This window comes from Saccoglossus kowalevskii, chromosome 18, assembly GCF_978046115.1.
Source record: "Saccoglossus kowalevskii chromosome 18, keSacKowa6.1, whole genome shotgun sequence".
Lineage (NCBI taxonomy): Eukaryota > Metazoa > Hemichordata > Enteropneusta > Harrimaniidae > Saccoglossus > Saccoglossus kowalevskii.
The window spans coordinates 4,002,822-4,028,698 of NC_140658.1; the positions used below are offsets into that span (position 1 = coordinate 4,002,822).

Genomic DNA, 25,877 nt, shown 5'->3' on the forward strand with positions numbered 1-25,877 from the left:
AATTCAGCCGAAATCGTGGTCAAACATGACCTGTGCAGTGATAAGCGAGTTGTGCATAACTCAAGTTAAAATACGAGGTCAAACAAATACAGTCAAGTACTAACGTACCTTTATACAACATATATGACAAACTGAATCAGGCAGGAATAAAAGAAATTATACAGTATCAAAATGCGAAGCCATCCATACACCGTACTGCATTGATTTAAGATCTACAAAAATATATTTAAATGGTCGCATGAGTTGCAATGCTTAAAGAAATCGAACTGCCGATAAGGCTAAATTAATGAATGACTAAAAATGCTACAAGAGGGAAACACTGAACGTATCTGCAGTGACACAAGCAAAAGTTCAACACAACTCAAAGAGTTTTTCACATTGTTTTAAGAGTTCAACAAATTGATCGGAGAGTTCCACATATTTTAGTTCAACAGTTTAACACATGATTGATCAAATGAAAGTTCATCACAGATGTTCAGGCAAATGTTGAGTGATGTTATTGGTGCACAAGGAGTCCAGGAATTCGCTCCAGTGTTGTTGTTGGTGTCTGTATATACACCTGATAGGCATCACTGCGCCACCTTCCAAGACATTTAATAAGCCAGTCAGGTATGTTTGCAGTGGCTGCCGTGGTGGCTGCCCCACTTCGGAAACTGTGGCTGGTGTACTGTGTGATGTTAGACTGTCCCGATTGCGCAAGCAGTTGCTGAAGTATGTGGGTAAGCTTCTGTCGTGTGAGGTAGCATCCGTCAGCGAATTGAAATACTGGGCCCCTTGGTTGTTGGGTAGTAATGTTCTTATAACGGCGATATGCTCGCACCGCACATACCGATGAACCGGATGCGCCAATTGTGATGTCTTGACCACGTCTGAACGGGTCAGTCTTAGATGCCTTGATGTGAATGATAAGAACGTTTCGAGCATTGTCCAAGTTAATGTCGGAATGTAACATTGTTGTTGACGGGTCATAGCTATTTGGTGATGGAGCGGCGAATTCGCTGACACGCAGAAACCCGAAAAAAGCCATGGTGAACGCTGACCATAGCATTAACTGATCAGCTGGTTGTAGTACGGTAGATGCACGAAGCGTATTCTTGAGTGTGCGTAACATTTTCATTGAGATTGGCAAACGTTTTCGAACTGGCCCACCATGTTGTCTTTTAATCCCCTGGAGGGTTCGGTGAAGGTTTGAGTAACTGGATACAACATTTTCATAGCCCGCCTCAATGTGCATGGCCATACATGCCGTAAGATATAATTTGATGGTATTGTAAGCAAGCCCTGATGATGCCAGAAAAGTGACAAATAACGTTGCTGCTTGTTGCGTAACAGGCAGTGTGGGTATGCCATAAGCATGACAAAAGTTGATGTACTTGGTCTGAGCGGTTGTATAAGTGCTGCGAGTTGAGCCGGCCAGAGAATGGAAAGCATAATACTTAGCTCTATTTTCCAGGGCAGTCAGGTCAGCAGGTGACGGCCACGCAGGTAGTCGATGTGGTTCTGAGAGTTGATTGGCTGGCTTGTTGCATGTGGTGCAAGAGAGTGGAATCGGTTCATCTGTAAGCGAGAAAGAGCATCTGCAATGTTATTATCGGTTCCTCGTATGTGGGTGATCATGACATGGAAATTTGATGAGGCAGCGGTAAGAAAAATTGCACGAATGAGTTGCATGATGTAGGGACAGCGTGTGGAACCTTTGCGCCATGTGTGAACAATACTCTCATTGTCACAGTGAAACATCACTCTCCTTCTGTGCCACAAGTGCCCCCAAATTAAGCATGATAGAAGGATTGGTAACAGTTCTTTCCATGCGATGGAATGCTGGTGGTCATTGTCGGACAGGAATGCCGACCATGGTAAGGAAAACCACTCGCCGTTGAAATACCCGCCACATCCAATAGTCGATGATGCATCGGTGTATAGTTCCAATTCTGGCGCAGGTGTCCAAGTTGAGTCAAGAAAACTGGCTGTGCCATTCCAAGTGGGTAGGAAGTCTTTCCACCATTCTAGGTCAAGTTGAAAGGCTGTTGAAAGCGTAATTCGTTGGTGCAATGCAGAGGCGGTGGTTGACAAGTCGATCATTCATCATAGGAATATCCGCCCAGCTGGGATGCATTTACATGCAAAGCTGAGGGTGCCAATTAATGATAATAGTTCTCGTTTTGTTCAAGTTGTTGCTGTGGACCATTTTCCAATGGATGAGGCAATGTCATTGAGTTTGTCTTGCGGTAGTCGCAGTACTCTGTTCACGGTGTCCATCTCAATGCCATGGAAGGTCAGTGTGGTTGTTGGGCCTTCCAGTTTGTTTTGTGCAATGGGAACCCCTAACGCTTGACATGTTGTTAGCATGGTGTCAAGACTGCTTGCACATACCTTAGAATTAGCTGGTCCTGCGATGAGGTAGTCATCTAAGTAGTGCAGAATGTTATTGTTATTTGTCTGGTTACACACAATCCAGTTGATGGCCTCAGCAATGCGATTAAAAAGGAAAGGCGCTGACCGGAGTTCAAATTGCAAAACTCTGTCGAAGAAATAGTAGTTGTCCCATTTGTAACCCAAAAGGTGCCAATCTTCCCGTCTGACCGGACACAGGCGAAACGCGTGCTGAATATCAATTTTCGCTAGTAGTGTGGCACGACCTAGTTTATTGATCATTGCCACGGCATCGTCAACTGTTGAATAATGCAGTGAAAATTCATCCTTGCAGATGTTTGAATTGACACTGTCAGTCCGTGGTTGCGATAGGTCCATGATGATTCTATGGCCTCCATTCTTTTTAGGCCTTAGTCCGAGTGAATTAACAACGAAATTAGTGAATGGAGTTTGTATAAACGGACCTACCGCGTGACATGCACGATGGCAGTTACAATGCAAGTGGTCTGTACTACTAGTGAAGAGAGTGATAGCGATGTACAGGACGAATATGATTGGGTGTAGATATGAGGATTACAAATTAGGAAAGAGTTGATTGGGTGAAGATATGAGGATTATGGAATAAACAAGTGGAATGAATGTGCATGCATGATGTAAACACGAAACAAAAGTGTCATTAAGGAATATAAGCAAAGGTGGATTAAATATTAACGAGGTGTAGACATGAACAAAGGAGTCAGCTGACATGTAAACACAGATGGGTGTAGTTAATTAACTGCAGGTGTGGGGCCAGTGTTACCGGGGTTACGACTTAAGATTAAGAAGTGCAAGATGAGATGGTGTGCATCCAGTCCTTTACGTTAAACTCAGATTACTGCGTAATCAGCCAATTTGCCGCCATCTTGAATAAGTTATCGTGACGTCACAAGGCGTCACAGTTTTCCCATTTCACGCAGTTTTCGTCGTGAAAACGACCAATTTCGGACAATCGCCCTCGAAATAATTGTTGAAATAGTTTCGGGACCCATCGACAGTAGAAAAGTAGAAACTTGAGGCGAAAATAATGAAAAAAAAAAACGGCTGTTACGGCCCGACCTGATTTCAGGTCGGTAAAATATGGTAACTCGCATAGGATGGAACTGTAGCTCCCTGGTTTCGCGTTAACACCACGACGAACAAAATAACCGACAGCGAAACCAAGCGAGCTACAGAACTGCAGCTAGCTCTGTGCGCGCTGCTGTGGAACGCCGGTCGAGCCGGTGAAAATTCGAGAAAACAACACAAACTCAACTTTGAAGTAATCCCGAACAATCAAATTTATATATGTTACACACGTAGGGCTAATCTTGTTGCACTGTTCAGAGGAGTCTCAACAATCACCCCAAAGTACCGTTTTCTGCGAGTTTTGGGCCTTTGTTTTCACCGCCGCGGTTTGCCAGGCGGTGAAAATGCCCGGATGTCCGCCCCCGAGGATACAACTGTATTCCTGTTTGCTTATGTCCAACATTTAGATACAGAGGACCCCGACTAATATAACCTTGCCTTTGACACCCCTCTTCTCCATCATGACCCATTTCCCTCCTTCACCACTTCCGTCTTTTCACCCATTGTTTCGTATGTAATTATTATTATACAGATGCCGTCACAGTGGGGTGTTGCTCTATCCGGCGATGTAAGTACTCGTTCACTCACGCATTATTTAGCTAAATAAATATTGAAAATAAGTGTTTAAATGTACTACAGGAAACATATATGTCATGTCACATTAACACATTATTTCAGATGTTGCAGTTTAATCAGACGCAGTTAATCCCATCATACAGGGGTTCACATAGTCTGGATGATATCGGATTCATGTATGTGCCGTCGGGATGCAGATCAACACCAGGTAACGACAGGACTACGCAATGACATTGATATTAACACTGTATTGAAATATCCATTAAATATCACACAACATACGTGCCACACTGCATTTAACATGAGAATACTATTGAGCAAATATTCCACGAACAAAAGTGGTTTGTTTAATATAATGTTTCTTTTTATTTTAGGATGTAAACTTCATATTGTGTTTCATGGGTGTAACCAAGGAAGGTAATTAATTAATTAACATAAATACTAAAACGATCTTCAATGTTATTTTCTAAAAATTGCTAATATTATTTGCTACATTTCATGTTGAAGATATAAACTAGGTGCTGAGTATGCAGTTGCTACCGGATATAATGAAGTAGGCGAAGAAAACAACATAATTATGGTGTATCCACAGGCTGTGACAAGTATTGGCAATGGATTAGGATGTTTTGACTGGTAAGTGCCAACATTCCAATAATCATTGATATATACACTTGTAGCTTTAGACGTGCTTAATAAATTGGTGAAGTTACGTGATTTGGTCGCCTTCGCCATCAGACATTTTTAATCATTTGTTTTCCATGATTGCTCTAATAAACCGACCTGAAATTTTGGTGAACAAAGCTGATTTGGAAAAATAAAATAATTAGGATTTTCCATAAAACATTCTCGTTGTTTTCGGGAATATCTTAGAAAAGTTGAATCATATGTTGTTGAATGATTTTAAATGTTGGAGAATTAATATAGAATTATATAGAATTATATAGAATTATATAGAATTATATAGAATTATATAGAATTAATATAGAATTATATAGAATTATATAGAAGGATTAATACTGATTCAGGAACATAGGTTTGTTAGTCCAATAAAGACGACATCAGTAACACAGCCCAATCTATATGCTCTATTATATCTGAAATACGATGCGCTAGGGCGAGTACAGTGCTGTATTTTTTTAGGAACGCATACTGTGACTTAAATGTGAATAACACTCTTTAGCATACAATATTTCGCTTTTCTATACGAGTTGTACGCACATCAGAAGAAGACAAAACACACGTGTCAACCATACGTTTTTTATGAAAATATCTCATGACATTTATAAAAACTGTGTACACGTATTTGACAATTTTCGGATACTATTTGTTGTGGTTTATATATTATTACTCCCATGTATTTACAGGATGGGTTATACCGATAATAAATACGGTAATTTATTTTTATTGTTAATAAAATATTATGTTAGTTTATGTGGGCCGAGTGTAAGTGCAGCGCAAGCTACGAGTGTATGTGCAGCGCAAGCTACGAGTGTAAGTGCAGCGCAAGCTACGAGTGTATGTGCAGCGCAAGCTACGAGTGTAAGTGCAGCGCAAGCTACGAGTGTATGTGCAGCGCAAGCTACGAGTGTAAGTGCAGCGCAAGCTACGAGTGTAAGTGCAGCGCAAGCTACGAGTGTATGTGCAGCGCGAGCTACGAGTGTATGTGCAGCGCAAGCTACGAGTGTATGTGCAGCGCAAGCTACGAGTGTATGTGCAGCGCAAGCTACGAGTGTAAGTGCAGCGCAAGCTACGAGTGTAAGTGCAACGCAAGCTACGAGTGTAAGTGCAGCGCAAGCTACGAGTGTATGTGCAGCGCAAGCTACGAGTGTAAGTGCAGCACAAGCTACGAGTGTATGTGCAGCGCGAGCTACGAGTGTATGTGCAGCGCAAGCTACGAGTGTATGTGCAGCGCAAGCTACGAGTGTATGTGCAGCGCAAGCTACGAGTGTAAGTGCAGCGCAAGCTACGAGTGTATACCTTTCATATAAACTATATATCTTATACAGTGCAATGTTGTGTGCCGTGTCGATTTCATCGATTAATTAATTACTGAGCTGTTTGTTGAATTTTGTAGATCTGAAAGAAGGCGTGCAGATGGAATTTGGAAAGAACATCATCGATCGAGTCACATCAGAACACCATGCGTGTGGTTTTTTTCGCAGTCAAATGAAACAGAAACCATGTTTGGGCGCCTCGGCTCCGCCTCCAACTCCGACACTTCAGCCAACACCTGTGTACTGTTAGAGACAAAACTAGGCGAGATTTGCTGGTTCATTGTGTTAGTAAATACGAATTGTAGTTCATCAATTTAATTGTAATATGTGTACACTTATTTATATTATAATATTTAATTATTTACATTAGATATAATGGCTTTACACTATATGAGGTAGGATGATACAATGAAATATCGCGATTTTATTAAAAAATGATTTCTTCATTACGTTATAAAAACCAAGTCGTATGGTTATGGTTGACAGGACGTACCAGGAATACCACTTATTTACCAAACCTACAATCATACTGACATACATATATAGTTACGTAATCTCATGCATACGTTACAAAATAGTGGTAAAACATGAATACAGCGCATTGTGAAGAGATTCTACAATATTCACACGAATACACATATTAAGATCCCTCGGTCCAGTCAACTGACGTATCAAATTGAAAACATGAATCAACTGATATTATTTAATAATGTTTCATTATTTATATATCATTTTCACCATTGTTACGTCATTGTTATGTTATTTCATCAATATTTGGTTATGTTTAAGGTATTTCACAATTGTATGTGACGTCACTATTTAACTATTATCCCACCATTACATCATTATTTTACCATAATGCATTGCGTGTACATGACTAAGTTATTTGAACAAAAGACTCTTTACAGCGAACAACGTAATATTGAATTTAGAAAAAAAAGTTAAATGTCTATGTATGTTATAGACATAATTAATTCCCATTTGATGAGAACTGTTGACGCTTCACTGTAGATAATGTACTTGGATGATAAATTCAAGAATCGACAAGTATGTATTCATAGCCATGACCTAGTATGTCAGGGGTCAGGGGATGTTCACCGAGGTCGTCACCACGTGAAAGGTTTATCATAGACACGGGTCGCAATTTGACATTTGGAAGACACCAATGTAACATTGTTCTGTATTCACGAGTCACGAATCGTCCTACATATGTGCAGACAAAACTCGTCACTGGTATTTAATATTCTGCAACTATTCATGCAAGTTCACTGGCGCGTCATTGTCATGGAGACGAAGTTAACATTTTATAACACAATAAGTGTACAAACGAATACAATTAGGGGTCATAACATTTTCGATTGTGACTGTCACAGGTTCGCGGTGTTATTATTATTGTTCATACACAAAAGACAGGTTTGACCACTCACACACAATAAGGACACGTGGTACATTATATCATATATATATATACATAGAGCAAGAAAACAAAACTAACGTACATAACGGTTATATTTCTGAATTATGGATTCAATATGCATATTGTTCGTTTGAATACAACCTTACTCCCCATACTCTGCAGGCTGGCTTTAGGAATAATTGCCAGATTAACCATTAATTATCAGTACTAACTCCTTTCCACGTTACAAACAAAATTAATCCTTACACCCTAAATAATCACTCGACCGGCCACGCCTAGGTAACTAATAACTGCTTATGCGTTAACTTACAAATACATATATACGAATTACAATAGTACACATACACGACACTGGACGGTCAATGTGCGTGGTCTCTCCCAGTAACAACTAGTGCGACGTAAACAGCTGTTTCTCTTCTGTATTAACCTTGCTAATCCGCTCGTCACGTGCGTACATTCGCCGTACATTACTTGAACTAGACACGGTTACTAGTAGTCGTGAACTAGAGAAAATTAGACCCTACAGCAAGTTCCAATCCGAACCCCGGCGTTTACAGCATTGGGCCAGGAGCAGCCACTGGGGACGGAGGTGAACAGTGTAAAAACGGAGACAAATGTTAAATTTGATGACTAGTTTAGTATAATGGAAAGAATACAGTCTTCAAATAACCACAACAGACAGAGTGGGGGTCAAAACCGAATATACGTGATTCTGGCGTTTAATAATAATATTGTCTACGTCATAACCTCGTTAAAGTTATTACATATTGTGTGCGCATGCCTCGTGCCCTTTTTTTCGTATTTCACATCGCATGCGTCATCACAGTGAGGTCAAACTACTACTGTCCGCACACAATATTTATTGTGTTCACTCGTCGCTGGTCCCCTGGCAAGTGACCAGCCTAGCTTTCTCGTCTCAATGTACGGACCCAGAGATAGCTACTTTTCAGCCAATCACATCACATTACTACTCCACAAGGTGCTATTTAACCAATCATAAAAATACCGCCACCAAAAATGCGACAGTGACTCTAGTCAGCTATAAAGTCACATACTATTTTATTTTGTGTTTTTTTTTTCTTGATGACCTCTCTCCCCAGCAGTCAACAAACTGACACAACTTGATTTTGGAGTATTTTATTTTGACTCAGGATTTTCATGGAGACCTGGCACGCGGACCATGGAAGCCAAGTTCTAGTATAATAAAAGAGTAATGACGAAGGCTAGATTGGGTGAGAAAAAATACGCATGTCAATCATAGTGGTGACAGAGGATGGTGAAGTATTGATGGTTTTCCAAAATTGGTAAAGGGATTTGAGGTCTGCAAAATATTAAGGGCACTTGGTATGATGAAGTGTCCAGCAGAAGACAACTATTCTAAAATAATCACATATTGTCAAAATAAAATAAAGATGGCATAACACTGTTAAAAAAAGGCCATAACGTTGAAACAACGTAAACAAGATATAATAACGATGAAATATTAACATAATAATGGTGAAACAACGTAGACATAGAATGATAAAATAATTTACACATAGCATAGCATGAACATTAAAACTATAGTGAAATTATTCGAGCTGACTATAACTGTTAAAAAACAGCGTACAAGTTGGAAAAAGCGATTGAAAAGCTGGTAGATTTGCTTGGAAATGTCACCTATGTACTAGAAAGTTCTATAAAGTAAATGAAATTCCCGTAAGCGATAGTTGCATTATCGGATTGTCGCCCAAAGTGTAGTAGAGGTCCCAACATACAAGAGCAATCGATATAAATTTTAAAACATTTCCCAAACATAAAATGGTAGTTAATTGGAATTAAATTCAGCCGGAAATAACTAAATATATAAATGTAATGAGAATACAATACACAAATGAATTGTGCATAACATATACACACATATTATTGTATTATATTTTATATTTGTTTGTTTAAAAAATGTTTATGTTGCTGTAGTAGTCGTATTTCCTTTTTAGTTACCTGCAATGTAGTTGTCTGTATTGTGTTCTATTGTGTAAGTGTTTACAATGCAGTACTACATCAGGAACATGTTGAATGATAAAGTTATGAATATTATTCCATCTACGGTGATTAAACAAAACATTTAACTATTTTACCAAAAAAAGAATCAAAGAATCAGATGACCTTGCCGATTACCACATACTGCAACGAGTACTACATACTGCAAGGTCAGCTTGTCTGAATACATCTAGTATCATATCGTGAAAGTTTTTTACTCGACTACGTGCTGTGTTAAAACATGTGCATGTCAAGTGGAATGCATTGCAAACAAAGGTCATCGACACGTGACGTATATAAACTTCTAAAAATAAAAAAAGTAGTTCACTGTCAAACTAACGTTTAATAACTATCAAACTTACACAAATACGAAAAATACAAGTTACCTAAATAGACAAGTGTGTCCCTGATGCAATTACTGATTTGCGTAATAATCGGAGTATGCACAATGTAGAGAACGCGTAATATGCATGCAGCTGTTATAAGCGTCGTATGAGGTATTATAGGGTATGCGTAATAACGTACAGTCCAGGGTACATATATGTTCTACGCAGGAAACGTATACGTTCAGTGTAGGACACATAGTTATCTCGAAGCCAAATCACGTAAATGTATTTTTATGGAATATATACAAATATATGAATTGTGTAGAGAACACGATTTTTTTCACACGTGACGTAAATGTACTTTATTGTTGTAAATTGTAAGCTCACATTTGCGGTTACGTCGCATGCCTTATTACCGTTCAGATGCAACAAATACTGGCTTATTTTGTATATACTAGTATTCACCAATCGCAGTACACACATTCCAGATACCATTCACGTCATCAGCTCTCAGCGCGCGTTGGAGGGGAGTATATTAGGACATCTTGTCACCCCTACAGATAAATACGTAAATAGAATCGCCCTCTGCTAATATTGATATCACAACTTTTCGAGTTGGTTGCAACTGGTGTACGCGACATGGCGGGCATGGCGAATGGTTCGGGAAAACAACAAGAGAACGTACCTCTACAACCAATAGAAAACAAAGAATCCGATTCATCAAAACAAAACGGTGAGTTTGAAAAATAATGATAACTATTGTCCAGTTACATGTTAGATGCAGTATACGTAATTCAAATATATTATGTAACTAATCACAATTGACACTATAACTATGTCGATGGAAAGTAAACAGAGTAGATACTATATGTCGCCAGAAAGATTCATTCTTCATAATGGCAATGTTTCACCTTCAAGTTAATCACTAAAAGCAAATATGGGAACGAGATGTCGGTGTCCTAAACCAAATGAACAATAGTTATCTCTCTCACTGTCGCCCGAGTCGTCAGTGTAATTGTAATCGAAATTGTGGGCAATATAGTGCAAGTCGCCAGGATCTTGTCAGAAACTCACATTATTCAAAGTTGATAAAACGTATTAGCTACTAAACACGAAATATTTATTGTAACAAAGTCAACAAAGAAATTGTCGGACCACTGATACTATAGGACTTATGAAATATGTCTTGAAAAGATCATTTTGCCAGCACAGATGCACATTTAGAAGAAAAACTATTGATAAACAATCACAAACACGTCACAGCGTCTAAGCAGCCAGAAAGACACAAATATACGCATAAACACTTAAAGTTGTTTAAATATTTAAACACCGGTTTGGGTAGCATCTAGGCATAATTCATATTGTTTTGATGTATTAGCGAAATGTGTTAGCGGGAAAGAAAAATATATCGTTTCCTTAAACAGTTTTTTGTCAACAATTTTCAAATTGGTAATGTATTGACATTAACTGTTAACGAAATCTTAAATCATGCCATCAACGTCACCATCGTTGACCTTCCACGTGTGAACAGTCATGCATGGATAATTCGTTGAACAATCACGCTGTGCTGATTTGTCATAGCGATAATTTGAACAGCTCTGTATTGCTAATATCAAATGCAACACATTGCTGCTGCAACAAACAACATATAATATAATATATTATTACCTACATTTTTTTCTTGAATGTGTCAACATTTTTCTGCAAAACCTGGTGTGCATTTTTTCTTCTTTCGTTGTCTAGCTTTCAATTTTCCACTACCAAGTATTTCAAATCGTCGACCATTTATTATTAACTAATTTTTAGAAATATTACTTTATGTTATGGCAACGCATTGAAAACATTTTAACTAAATTGTAGGCTAGTCCTATCAGCGGTCTTTACGCGTCTTAATAGTGAAAAGGTAAACACTAATTTGTGATTTTAACAGAGAAAACAAATTATCTATGTTGCCATGTCTAAAGTAAGACACGACGAAATCTTCAAATGCGTATTAAAACATAAATGCATAAAACTATCGGCATATAGCGGGAAAGTATGATCCATCCTATTCGTTTCGAACACAAAAAATGTCTAACGTGGTGAATACGAAATTATTTCATGTTGCATACAAGGCCAATTTATTACAACTAGAACACAATATACACGTAAACATATTACAACTATCATAATGGCAGATAGAAAACAATATTCACGTTCACTGAGATTCAATTGAGGTTCAATGAACGTTCAATTTGGTCCACTGAGAACAGTAGGTGTCGTGACATCCCAATTATTTCAATAACTCCATACTCTGCAGGACCACTTAAGAGTTGACTTAATATCACGAGCCTCTGAAACGTAACATAAGTTTCTTTTAAATATAATGTTATCTTATTCACAGTGGAACTATTACGCATTGCGATAAAAAATGGAGACGATTTCATCATGTTTCTATCCTATTTAGTTTTGATCAAATGTTTTGGAAAACAATTCCGAAGGTTGCTACTTGAATTCTATATTGTTTTGTATTTAGTTGCTAATTAATCAATAGTTGATTTGTACATTTGCATTGTTACTGCTAATTATCATTTTCTTCATGTTTCTATTTTTGAATTTAGTTCAAAGTCATTTTTGTACATATCCTTCAAGTTAATACCTCATAAGAATATAATGCATTATATCTCTTATATTAGGATGGATACTACTGGGACTACTACTGTCTCATACTTGTATTTCAGGAGTATAACTAGCATATATATCTAGTATTTCACATGGCTGGAAGGCATTATATATAGAATGTGTTACAATTATGTAAGAAGAAAATTGATATCGAAGTGTGCACGCACTTTATTAAAGAATTCTTATATAAATATACCAAAACAGCCTCCAATTGCACAAATACATTTACATGTTGACATGGATATGTCTAGGCGGGCAGCATGCAAGTATATATCTATGGGTCATAAAATGTCAACATACTGACGTTCACGACATTGGCATTGGAAATATGTTATGTATGTCGATCGGTGTCTGGATTCCAGCATCGGAGATATCTTGTATCGGATTCCCACTTTTCTCTTTACAAGTGATAATTGAAATACGTTATGATGCAATTTCATCAAAATTGCAGTCGCCACTGCAAACTAACGTACCGCCCGTTATGCTACACCACACTGTTAAAACATGCTTAAAATAGTGTGCAGTGACTGTGCACTCACAATGACTAGTTGGACATGCGCAAATCGAATCACCAACGCGACAGTCAACGTGTACAATATATGCAGGTGACATCTGTAATATAATTTTCTAAATAATGTATAAGAATTACGTATTCCCCAGATTAAAAAAATGTATACGAATACTTATTCTCCAAATGAAACATGTATACGAATACCTAATCTCCAGATATAAATTTGTATACAATTTTACTATAACAGAAGGTCCCCAAATCTAAAATCACCTATTGCAATAAAACATAACTTCCATTGTTGTAATCACTCAAGAATACTTTACTTGAATATAAGACTTACTTTTAAATTCAATTTCTGGTTTCTGTTAGGAAATATTTATCGTACAAAACAAAATCCAAAGCATTTATGGTGGTTAGTGGAATAATTTCAACATACCTCAAAGAAGGAATGCATCGTAACCATCATAATTACTATCTTGTACAAATTCGTTTTATAAAGTTTGAATCGCGGTGGTTATTGAGTTGTAAACTATGCAAGGTACACCAATTATACTTGCTACAACGAAATGTATTGATGATGATATTAACAATACTAATAACCATTAATTAATTTATAATAATAACCATATTTAAAGTAAAATATAAGTTTATATGTGCAATTCTAATTTGGTTACGCAGGAGACCGAAGTGAACTAGCCAAGGCAAGATGGAAGAAAGCTATATCCTTTGTGGTGGCAAATATTAAATTAGACGATGCACAGTTCGCATCAAGCAATTCTGAAGATAACCTAGCAGCGCCTGTCATCGACGTGGATGATGTAAGTTATGTATGCTCAACAATACAATATTTTTACTCCATTTTGTTGTGTAGATCATTATGTGTATACAAATGACTATTATGTTCATAACATAGCTATCGTAACAAATTCCGTTGACATAATAAGATATATCAGTTATTCATCTGCAACTTTACTTTAATTCACTTAACAATAATTTAAGGGCTACTTTTTCCACTATAATTGGTTTAATGATTTATTTTTTTATTGAAACAGGAAGGTGATGATGAACAGTCTACTCAGCGATCACTCCATGATCTAGCCTGCGATCGCCACATTACTGTCTTAGAAGCAGTACTAGAAAAGAATGAAAACTTGCGTAAGTATATAATTTCAGGGCATTGGCTCATATTGAATTATATAGTGACAGCCCCATACAGTGACAATCTCACCAATACAGTACAGTGACAAATCCAATAACGATATGTAAAATAATGTGCTTCCAATTCTTCATCACTGATTGTTATACTAACCTTAATGAACTAGATTGGTTGAACTGAGCTTTGATTGGACCTAACTAAACTCAAGATAACTGGGGTTAATTGGACTAAACTGGATTGAACTAAATGGAGTATACTGAATTAAACTGAACTAAAGATGACCAGGCTCGATTGTACTGACTAAAACGAACCAGACTAAACTGTAACACATATTTCCCATGCCGATCTCGTTAGGCATAGTCAGTTATATTTGATTGTGTTTCATTTCAGAAATAAATTTATGCGACAGAGCTGGGCGTACTGCTCTACAATGTGCTGTAGAAAGACAAAGCGTGAAAGCAGTAGAACTACTATTGTCGCACGGTGCTGAGGCTTCGGTAACAATTCCAGGCAGTGACGATAAATTGTTCCATCAAGCAGTGAGAACTGGCAATATAGAAATCGTCAGAGTAAGTACAACTCTATGAGTATGTGGTTAGTATGTCACATTATTGTGTAAGGGTTTGAGTCTTGTTTATCTACAAAAAGATGTCTTGCATTGTATATATAATGTATTTTATTATGTGTATATAGATGTTACAGAAAGAATTTAACACTTCTAGCATCATTCTTTGAGAATAAAATAAATGTACAAACTTAAACGTCCTTCTCTTTAGAACCACCTACATGTACATAGTGTAAAAATCACATAGACATAAATTCCGGGATTTATTTAAGTTTGAAATGCCCTCGACAACTAAATAACCAAAACGTGGATAATGTTCATGTTAAAACATAAACATGGTGTTTTGATGTTTTCACTAGTCCTGCTCATATTAGCGCTCCATAATGGGTATCCAGCACTGTCTAAATATTAAATAAGGGAACTCATGAACTTGTGTGTCGGCTGTGGTGTGTGTTTGTATTATCACGGGGAATATTCTCTTCTCTCTGGGTTCTCCACACTTGCCAGGGGGAAATCTCGTCTCGTCTCTCTATCGCGTCCCCTTGAGGTACGGGATCGGGAAAGTCACTTATACTTTACAGTCAAATAAGACACACACAACGAAATACGTTTCAACTCTCGTCTTAGTCGATCAATCGAGCACTCTATAAGACACAGCGCCCTGGGGAAAAGTCCCCAAGACTATCGCAAGGCTGACCCAAGACTTTTTTAGACTGCATCAACACTCGCCCCAAGGCTCTCCAGGACTGGACTCTCTCTACTGCGTCTATCGTGGTGTACTCGTCAAGACCAACTCAAAACTCTCTTTATTCATTTTCAAAACTCTAACCAATTACAATGCAGTAAAAAGACTCTAGGGCGTAACCTTCAATCATAAAGTCAATCACACTAAGTACTGAATACGTCATATCTTTGATTAATCGTTCACTACATTAATAACTACGGATATCAACTGTCAGAATCGATAGAGTAGCGACGGTTATCTCGTAATTAGTTCCAAATCACTGAGCCAAGTTCCGTCCAAAACTTCAAATAGGCCTAAACGATGACAGACATAACACAGCAATTCAGCTAATAATCAGCTAATTAAGTCGGTTAACAGATACGCAAAAACAAATTCATGACAGTAGACTTCAAAGGCACAGATTAATGAATTGAAGTAGATTCAGAAAAAATAATTTTAATGAGTTGATTTCATGTTTGTTTTTTATTTGAAATAGTTAATGATTGCAGCACTAAAAGACACAGAGATTAACACACGAGGTAACGATGGCTACAGACCGCTACATGCAGCTATATTGAAAAAGAATAATGTGGTTAATATTGAGTTGGTAAGAACTGTTATTTCAGATAAATATATTCCGCGATATGACAACTACTACTTGTAATGGAAGCAAGTCAACATTTGATATCGAATGATTAGATCATTTAAGTGAACAATGTTGAATGTAATTCACTCTGTACATACATGTACATAAATTAGTGTACCTGTATGTCAATATGTAAAAAAATGTACCTCACTCTTCTACTTCTATAGCTTGATAATGGCGCTGACATTAACGCAGAAAACGATACCAATACCACACCATTCTTGCTGGCAACAGAGAAAGCCGATATATCTACAATGAGAATGTTAATTGGTAAGTTTGCTGTATATAATATAGCACCCTTAAAATGTGTTTCATGGATGTAAAAAGTGTTTTTCTAAATGTAACAGATTCCATTCAACTCACGCGTGTAATCGCTAGGCCAAGACAGCTTGGCGACAATGCTTGTTCATAGTCTGTTTTGTGTACTTTTCTATATAGCTTATATCAGATGATGTGTGTTCGCAATGAAACCGTGCTAGACTATTCTTAATATCGATACGAACTACAATGTGCGCGAGTCTGCACCCTCTGTATCAGTAACTGATCTCTCCCTCTCAAAACTTATTAGCTCCGGAATTCAGGTTCATCTAATTTGATCTAAACGTTATATACTTTTGGTGGAAATCTAATATACGATTATTCTCTCATTATTCCAGCTTACAAACCAGCACAGAGAGCATCAAAAACCAAGCATAAAGTTTACAAAGGCAGAACTCTTGTAAACGTGAATCACAAGGATTTAACAAAAAGAACAGCACTAATGTTTGCCGCATCGCAAGGAAACGTACAAAAAATATCACTACTTATTCGATACGGGGCATTGCTGTCAGCGATCGATTGTCAGGGACAGACAATTTTACACAAAGCTGTTGGAAATCTCAAAACATTGGAATTGCTTTTACGGGTAAATGCATTACTTATAGCATGATATATTTCAGTTTTCATCTGTACCACTACACCATCACAATGCATCAGTAGTCATCACCTAATATGTTATATCCGATATCGTGTTATTAAAATGTAATGTGTATTTGAACGTTTCACTAACATCATGGGCAGAAAAACATTATTTTAGTTCACTGTGAAACTACATAATTTAATCAGCATAATATATAAATAAATAAATAAATGTGTTAGAGTAATTCCCGGAGAAGCAATTCGTGTAATGACAGGTCAGTGTAAATTCATCATCGACATGCCAGTGGTGGGTCAACCCGTGAATAAGATATATGTGCTACATAGAATATATAAAATAAAAAACAGGCACATTATTTAGTGAAGTGATAGGTACATGGATATGTTATGTGTAACAGAGCTAATTCAACATAATGTTGTTAACACATTCTAACAGTTTCATATTTGTTGACTTTCAGTATGGTGAGATAAAAAAACTCCTGGAGAAAAAAGACAAGTATGGTAACACTGCTTTGCATTATGCAGCAGGAAAGTTCATTGACGTGAGTAGTTCTCAACAATTTTCACAATTGTGTTAAATTCACTTGTATAGTTATCTAATCTTCCAGCGTTGTCACCTGTCTTTTACAATTCGATATACGTATTATCTGTAGAATCTTCTTTGACTGTTCCATTATGGGAATGTAGGATTCTGATTATGTGGATCAGGTGTCATTAAAAGTGTATAAATCCTCATATCTTGAGTACTTAATAACTGAGTAATAATCGATAAGCGTGTATTTGAAGACTGGTAGAAATACATGCTTTGCATTAAATGTGCCCTAATTGATTATTTACATTATAATTCACTTATGTGCTTCCGTGGATATAGTTACGCGAACATCAGTGAAATCAGTGTGTCCATAGCAACATATCTCTATATCACCAACCCAAACGATGTATATGAATATTTGCTCAAAATATATTAGTTCAAACAACGTTTTTGTGTATGCAACCACTTGTGCTTTCTTTCTCTGGAAAGTTGTGTTTCCTGTCAAGTATCTCTATTAATTTCAAACTTGTGGTCTGAGAGTCTCGTGTATCTTTTAACCAGTACAGATGCCATGTCTTGAATATTTTATTGCCAGGGTGTTGAATATTTAGTGGTTGTCTTGAACCCTGATCTCAGATACCTGTTAACTATGGTTTCGAAGAACCGGTGTCTCTAATATTTGGCAACTTGTGTTTTTAAATACTGATTTTACATTGTTTTTTTTTAAAATAGAATGTGGAGTTATTAATCAAACATGGAGCCAAGCCAAATGTGAGAAATAAGAAAGGGAAAACTCCTTTGCATTTTGCAGTGAGGTACGTTACAATAGAAACATCATTTGACGTCATTCTTGCGTCGTAATGCTATACCACCTTTCACACCATCTCATCATATCCTATATATTCTAACACACTGCCTCTCCCCAATCGAATTACACAGCTTCTCACCCACTATACATCATCTATCTATATTTCTCATATCATCCTATTGCACCATCTCCACTCATTCCATCATACTTCTATTCTATTCTATTCTATTCTATTCTATTCTATTCTATTCTATTCTATTCTATTCTATTCTAGAAATCGACGTCTTGATATTGTCAATTTGCTGTTAAACTCCTTACCAGGGGACGATGATGAGCGATACAAGAGCCTAGGTACTGACTATCCGCGAACAAGACTGTTGAATTCTGAAGATAAGACTGGAAAAACTGCGTTACATATTGCTGCAAGTTTGGATTTTGTTGAAATTGTAAAAGAACTTCAAGAAAGGGGTGCTTATATTACAAGGTTAATGTCATTGTTATCTGAACCATTTATTTTCAGTCAGCAAAAAATACTTTATAGAATGTAGCTCTGTGGACTATTTCTGTTCAATAATTTCGATCTGCATGCAGCAACAAATTATGATTATTTGGTCTATAATTACAGTAAAAAATGTGACAATAATCGACAAAAAAAGGTTCACCCGGGTAGAGGCATACTGACTTAATTGGTGTGTGTTGTATTTCAGTACACATGAAGGACACTACCCAATACACCTGGCGAGTAACAATGGTTGTGTTAATACCGTGAAATTATTGCTAGAACGAGACAGCGAGTGGTTGGCCTGGCCGGATAACGATGGCGTAAGTCTATAACATTGTATGGTTAATAGAGTAGAAATAGAGTTGGAGTAGAAAGACCTCATACACAATTGAGAAATCCGTCTAGCGTTCCGAATGTAGAATAGTTAACCCGATATCGCAATTAAAGCTAATATAATGTGATAAATATTCATATATTTTTCCAGAATACGCCAGTTCATCATGCGGCGTGGAAAGGTCACGTAGCTCTAGTAGCTTATCTCCTCGACGCTAATACGCCAATTCTTGAAAACAACAAAGGTGCCAATTGTTTAGATCTAGCGATAAAAACTGGCGAAGATGACGTGTGTATGGAAATAGCAAAACATGACAAGTTAGTTACATATTATTATTCTTTTCAAGTCAAGCAAACTAGTTTTTCCTCACTTAATTCACATTGATAAATATAAACTGATCTATCAATGTACAATATTTGTAAATATCATACAATTGAATACTACTATCTATGTTTTCAGGTGGCGGCAATGTCTTCGCAAAAATCATCGAGGACAGTTACGTACATTGGTAAATGAAATGCCTGACGTGGCGAGTGTAAGTGTCTTCTCATGTGAGGGTTGTATATTTCGCATATACACACGCACTTTCCCACTCACATCACCTCGCTCATATATTTATTTTAAATTACTTAACTGTAGATCTACACAGGTCACGGAGTAGCACTCTCTATAACAACAATATATGTGTTAATTACAGAAATTCATGGATAACTTCAAGCAACCAACAACAGATGACAGTGGCAAACACGTAAGTTGTATATATCATTACCTTACTTTGCCTTCGTTTTATTAACACTTGATATTGTTCTATGTAAATATACGTATTTTTAGCATCTGTGTATAATAGATCATGCTTTGTTTCATTATCGTGTTCAATTTCACGCAAACTTCGTGTATAACTTTAGTCAGTGCAGTAATGTCTCACGCTGTAATCTCCATTAATGACGTCACTACATCGCGACCACATTGTCATGACACTGTCTTCATTCACCTACCAACCATGTCATACAATGTATACTCGCATGTTTTGTTGACAGGGTTTCACGTATGATTTTAGTTATTACAAGAAAGACGACGACAAAAGTCACCATGAATCAAGTCCACTTCAGGTATGGCGTGTGTAATTTACAATTATGGACCTAGTGCATTGCACGTACGTAATTGTACGTATGCTAATTGTGAATCACGTGACCCAAGTCATATGTATTACATTATATCAAAATTATTTTTTGTAAAAACGGAATATTTATTCAATACACAAATATTTCTGTAGGCTATGATGAATTGTGGAAATTGTATTGATCATGAAATTGTTGTAAAGTTTCTTGAAGTAGGATGGTAAGTCATTATCTAAAGTCAAATTCATATACTTAAATCGTGCAAACATGTGAACATTTTACAATACATATCTAGAGGGCGTTGTTGTAGGACACGCATATCTGATTGAATAACTAATTTTTGTGACTAACAGGGATAAATTTGGTTTTCTGATGTACATAATGATGTTAGTATTTTATATGCTGTATTTGGGATCTCTGTGTGCATTGGTCTGGATAGATGGACCCCTCAGGCGAAATATTAATGGTACACTGGTTGATACTAAAAAGGATGTAAGTGAACATATCTTTACATTAACTGTGTATTTGCATCCATATTTTGTAATGATAATCAATGCTAATTGGTTCCGAGTTTTGCAATGTATGCAATGTATGCCTACTGTACTCTGACATGAGTGACTAATATATAAATTAGTGTACGATAAATCGTATAAATAAAAATAGTGTTTAAATAGTTTGTCCCCCCCCCCCACCTTCTGTCTCATCGACGAACACTGAAGGGTCACATGTAAACATGCATCCTTATCACTTCCTACACAGGACACAGACAAAGGTCACTTTGGAGTACAGTCATCTTTAGCATTAGTAGTTTTGTTGGCAGCCTGTATTGAAGTCTTAATTTTACTCAGTAAATTATACATCGATGTAAGTTACAGTTTCTTCTCTTCTCTGTCTCTCCTAAATGTGTTCCTATTTGATCATTCCTTATCTCTTTTCCGCCTTGTACATTTTCTTTCTTCTCTACCTTTCCTTATATATTATTATATTATATATTATTTTTCCACCCACCCTATCGCCTTTTTCCATCCACTATATTTGGTTTTTGATTTTTTTATCACCTTCTGTTCTTTTTTGGCCCTCTCCAATATATCTGTTTTCTCCATCCTCGCCTATCATTCTTCAGCCTTTTTCCTACATAATATTTGTTTTCACCTTATCTCTCTCATTATTTTTCCCGTCTTTGCTGTTTCTTCCACTATCTCCACCATTATCGAAAACCACTTACACTAACTTCTTCTCTACCCATTCTGTATGTATTCTACATTCTCCGTTATTCTTTCTACTCATACCTTGTTAAAATACCCCAATCTATACTCTCTGCTCCTGTCACCGTCTACTTTCATCTCCATTTTCTTTCTCTCTAATAATGTTTTACAAGTATATAGTAATTGCATATTTTATTATTTCAGCCAAGAAGTTACTTAGGATTTGTAACTATTATGGACTGGATTAAGTGCATCGGTACTTTGCTGTATGTTATACCTTACTTTTATGTCTCAATTGATGAAAACTTTGAACGCAATGCTGGTGCTATTGCGATCTTCTTTTCGTGGATTTGTCTGATTCTATGCTTACAGAGGTAAGGGTTATTTCTTTTAAAGACTATGATATTATCTATGTTTACAGAAGAAGAAAGTTACATCACTATCTGTATTCACGTATGTATGGGAATATTGGATGTTATTAGTATTGGCATGATAAGGTATCCTAATTGATATCCTGACTTCTATGTTGACAGAAGTACGGGCATGTTAGCTGTCCATCGTACAAAGACGTGTGCGTATTTGTTATGTCCTTCATATGTGTATGAATATGTTTGCTACTTGTCCCTGCTGTTAGGTTATGTTTTTGGTTTTTTTTGGCTGTCTGTATCGATAAATGTATTGGTATCTTCGCTGCATGTGTTTATTGATAGATGTTGTTTTTTTGTGGTTGTCTATGTTGGTAGATGTATAGCTATTATTGTTGTCTATGTTGATATGTGTCAATATTCAAACAACCGTCACAAGAATATTAATTATTGACAGATACAAACTAATTGCCTTCATTTATGTTGCAGTCTGCCTGTATTTGGTATATACGTTATTCTCATTAAAAATCACGTGTGGACTATAGTAAAAGTGTGTCCAATATTCATGCTGCCATTATTTGCATTCGGATTCGCATTTTATACAATGCTTTCTGCCCAGGTAAGCTTACCATATAATTTACTCGTTTTTTTCATTCTTTCCTTCCAACCCGGACTGAATTGTGCGTGAAGTGTGTAGCCGTTTTCTCATTCTTGTATATATTAAAGGGCGGCAGTCGTCGTGCCGCGTCCTGTTCGATATGGGACTCATGTCGATGTATACAACGCGTGTAAAATACATTGTTTATTTACATGAAATTCGAACACGCGCTGCGCGACGACCACCGCGCTATAATGTAAGTCCAATTTATGTCAAACGAGTGCTTTCAGTCCAATCTCCGTACATCGCTGAGCTTGGATCTTATCTTCTATTATAGCTGCCATTCAAGCACCTTGTCCAGGCAGTGCTGACGTCATGGGTCATGATGCTTGGTGAGATGGACTATGAATCTCGTATTCTAGGTTCCGCTGCTGGCATTCAGGGCGCCTTGGTGTTTTTATTCATTGCATTCTGTATTGTAGCTATAGTAGTTATGAACTTACTGGTAAGTCAACTTTTTTAATACAAATACAAATCGTAAGTGGTATGTCTTTAACGATTGCAAAACTATCTCGAAAACATATGAATATTGATTGTGTGGAGGTACACTTGTATATTTGTTTCTACATCACCTTAGGTTGCCTTGGCAGTTGGTGATATGCAAGAAGTGATGGACAGCGCTGCTAAAGAAAGACTACTTGTTCAGGTAAATACATCATGAATTAAACAAATGCAGAGAAAACAGTGAATAGTATTATTATATTATCGCATATGTAATTATTCATTTCGTCAAAAGTTGCGGAATGACTTAGACATTCTCTTCTTATTTACAGATGCAGTTATTTCTGGGATTAGAGCGTCACGTGCTAACCAAATTGGTGCTGTGTATAACAAGAAAAGATACGACAAATGTATTTCCTGATAAGTACGTGGAGGTTAACAAGGAAAAGAAAAATATTCTAAAGTTGATGCAATCTGTGGTTGAGAATGTAAGCAAAATAAACCAATACAAATCTAGCTACATATTTAGCTTAGTCGACTTATGTAATGAATAATGCATTACACGTTAAATTGAAACATCTTAAAATTCTAAACATATAACATCATGCTTTATAAGATAATATAAGGCATATGCGGTGATGTACTATCAAGATTTTCAATGAATTTAATTGTTGTCCAAAACCACAATAGAAATATCGCTGTCTTATAGAGCAATCCATGAGTTAAACCCAAAGAATATAGTCAATTATCAAAATAAGGCAATTAAATTCCAGTGATTAATTAATTCTTTTGCGAATTCACGCGAATTTTCACAAAATTGCAATTCAAACTGACATTACCATCAAAGAAATAACCGTTTTGTGAGTGTCCGGCAGGCGTTTTGTGTTTACATATGGCGCCACGGTTATTCTATTTCACTTCTCTTTACACAATGAAACGTTTTCTTTTTCCAAGCGGAAACTGCATGGTTTCTCATGAAATTGTTTTCATGCCCTCATTTTATAAATCATTAATGGTACATAAAACCACCCAAACTAAGGACACTTTCTATATGCATTATAATACTAGAGAACATAGATGTAAACACAATGCTAATTCTAACACATCATATTATCCAATGTGCTTTCTTAAAATAATTTTGAAGATGAAGAAAACATTATCATATAAAATAAAATAATAAAATAATATTATTACCTAGATGACAAAGGGATTTACAACTTGTATTTCATTTCAGGTCTTGGGCGGAGAGGAGGAAGACAAGAAAGAATCCGGTGGAGATAGTGATGCTGTTACAAGTGAAGACACGCAATATATGAAAGAAAAACTCGAACACATGGAGGAGCAGTGAGTATAGAATTATGGTTCATTGAATTCATTGGAGTAAAGAAATAGTATTGCCATATATAATTACTCCAGGAAAGACCATTAGTATTCAATTAATATATCCGATTATGGAAGGTCTTGTACTTGCTAAATCATGGTCACGGAATTGTCGGTTTTTTCATCTGTTATAACATCCAGGTTACGGCATGGACATTCTGGAACGTCTTTTGGCCAATTCAAATGGTTGTATACATATTAGTGTGATTAATTAATGTCATAACCATTAGTAATGTCGCATACATTTTATAATCTGTTACGTGGTAATACTAGTATCTCTCTTCTAGTAAATTAATAAATAAAACCATTGAGTCTGGTAATATTCTCGTTGTATTTGTTGCTAGGTTACACGAACTTCACAGTCTGATTCGATCTTTTATTGGTGATGCTGGCGATGGCTCTGGTAGCAAAGACACAGTTTAAGCTATATAACTTCTACCTTGGCTTATTCGTGTTTGAATGAGTTCTATCCCATGTATATTAATACAGTGGCACCACCAGTCGCTCACCTGAAAAAAGTGTGAGCAGAAGCGTCCCCCCACCCCACCAAAAAACCAAGCGGACACCCTATGTGTCAGCAACATTTGCCACTTAAAATGCAGGAAATAGGGTCTAGATTTCACCCCCTCGTGCCAAATTTCGTGCCACTGCCTCTGCAATAGTATATTTTTTGGAAACCAAATACTTTTGTTATATACAACATACTCTCCAGCATAGGAACGATTAATAAAATTGGTACATGTGTAGTATTAATGAAGTCTAGACGGTAATGGGAGGTAGCATCTATACGATAAGTAAAGTGTAACAAAAGATAGTATCGCTTATATGATAGTCAACTACTATTCCATGGGTTCCCTTGGTTGAATAAGCTTTATATCACATTTATTCTTTGTTCCGAAAATATTATATATTTATCTAAACAGCATGACTGTGAGTGGAAAAGTGTTTCTCCATATTAAATTTGTATTTTTTTGTAAAATATATGATGACACTTTGGTAGAAATCTCAGATGAATAACTTGAAGTTTAATTAATTATGGAAAAATATAACAAAAAATGCGTATTTTTATTTTACATGTTTATAATATTTTGAATATAATAATTTGTTTGGGTTGATGTTTGATTCGGGTTTTCCAGGGGAGGGGTCGTCTTCATGTTTTGTAGAGTTGAGTGTATCATAATTTAATATACACGTGCGATAGAATTAAAATATCAGTAGTTCGTAACCAATTGTAATTATAATGGTATGTTTTAAATATTGTACATGCATGTTTTTTTAATGTGTTATTAAATTAGTAAACAATTCTGCATACTGTTTTTTTTCTATTATGTATAGATTTTGGAGATAAATTATTGGAATTACCGAGTTACTTGGCATTATCACATACACGTGCATTTATTTGCTTGAATATATGCATTACACCTCCACCCACCCCCTCGTCCCCCACAATAGAAAACATAGTTGAACTCTGGTGACCTTGCTTTTTGTTATATAATATTATTTCCTTTATCATAGTTTGTTTCAATATAAATATGCAATGTCATAAT

The 25,877-nt window shown here is 36.5% G+C and overlaps 1 protein-coding gene across 1 annotated transcript; it reads left to right on the plus strand.

Annotated features, from left to right (window-relative positions):
* Positions 1–10,385: 10,385 nt before the first annotated feature.
* Positions 10,386–25,637, plus strand: LOC102800828 (transient receptor potential cation channel subfamily A member 1-like). The gene is made up of 25 exons (XM_006823547.3): positions 10,386–10,542; positions 13,660–13,799; positions 14,034–14,136; positions 14,528–14,706; positions 15,923–16,033; positions 16,240–16,342; positions 16,729–16,976; positions 17,446–17,529; positions 18,252–18,334; positions 18,602–18,811; positions 19,035–19,149; positions 19,314–19,480; positions 19,623–19,698; positions 19,861–19,911; positions 20,201–20,272; positions 20,437–20,501; positions 20,635–20,773; positions 21,041–21,145; positions 21,691–21,860; positions 22,341–22,470; positions 22,787–22,954; positions 23,087–23,155; positions 23,283–23,438; positions 24,185–24,294; positions 24,675–25,637. Exons 1-25 carry the CDS (start codon positions 10,449–10,451, stop codon positions 24,751–24,753), a joined length of 3,027 nt encoding a protein of 1,008 aa, XP_006823610.1. The 5' UTR covers positions 10,386–10,448; the 3' UTR covers positions 24,754–25,637.
* The last annotated feature ends 240 nt before the right edge of the window (positions 25,638–25,877 follow it).

Coding starts and splice junctions, on each gene's coding strand:
- LOC102800828 (XM_006823547.3), top strand. CDS start 10,449: ATGGCGGGCATGGCGAATGGTTCGGGAAAACAACAAGAGAACGTACCT. Junction 16,343..16,728: donor TACAATGAGAATGTTAATTG/GTAAGTTTGCTG, acceptor TCATTATTCCAG/CTTACAAACCAGCACAGAGA. Junction 23,156..23,282: donor AAGAAAGACTACTTGTTCAG/GTAAATACATCA, acceptor TCTTATTTACAG/ATGCAGTTATTTCTGGGATT.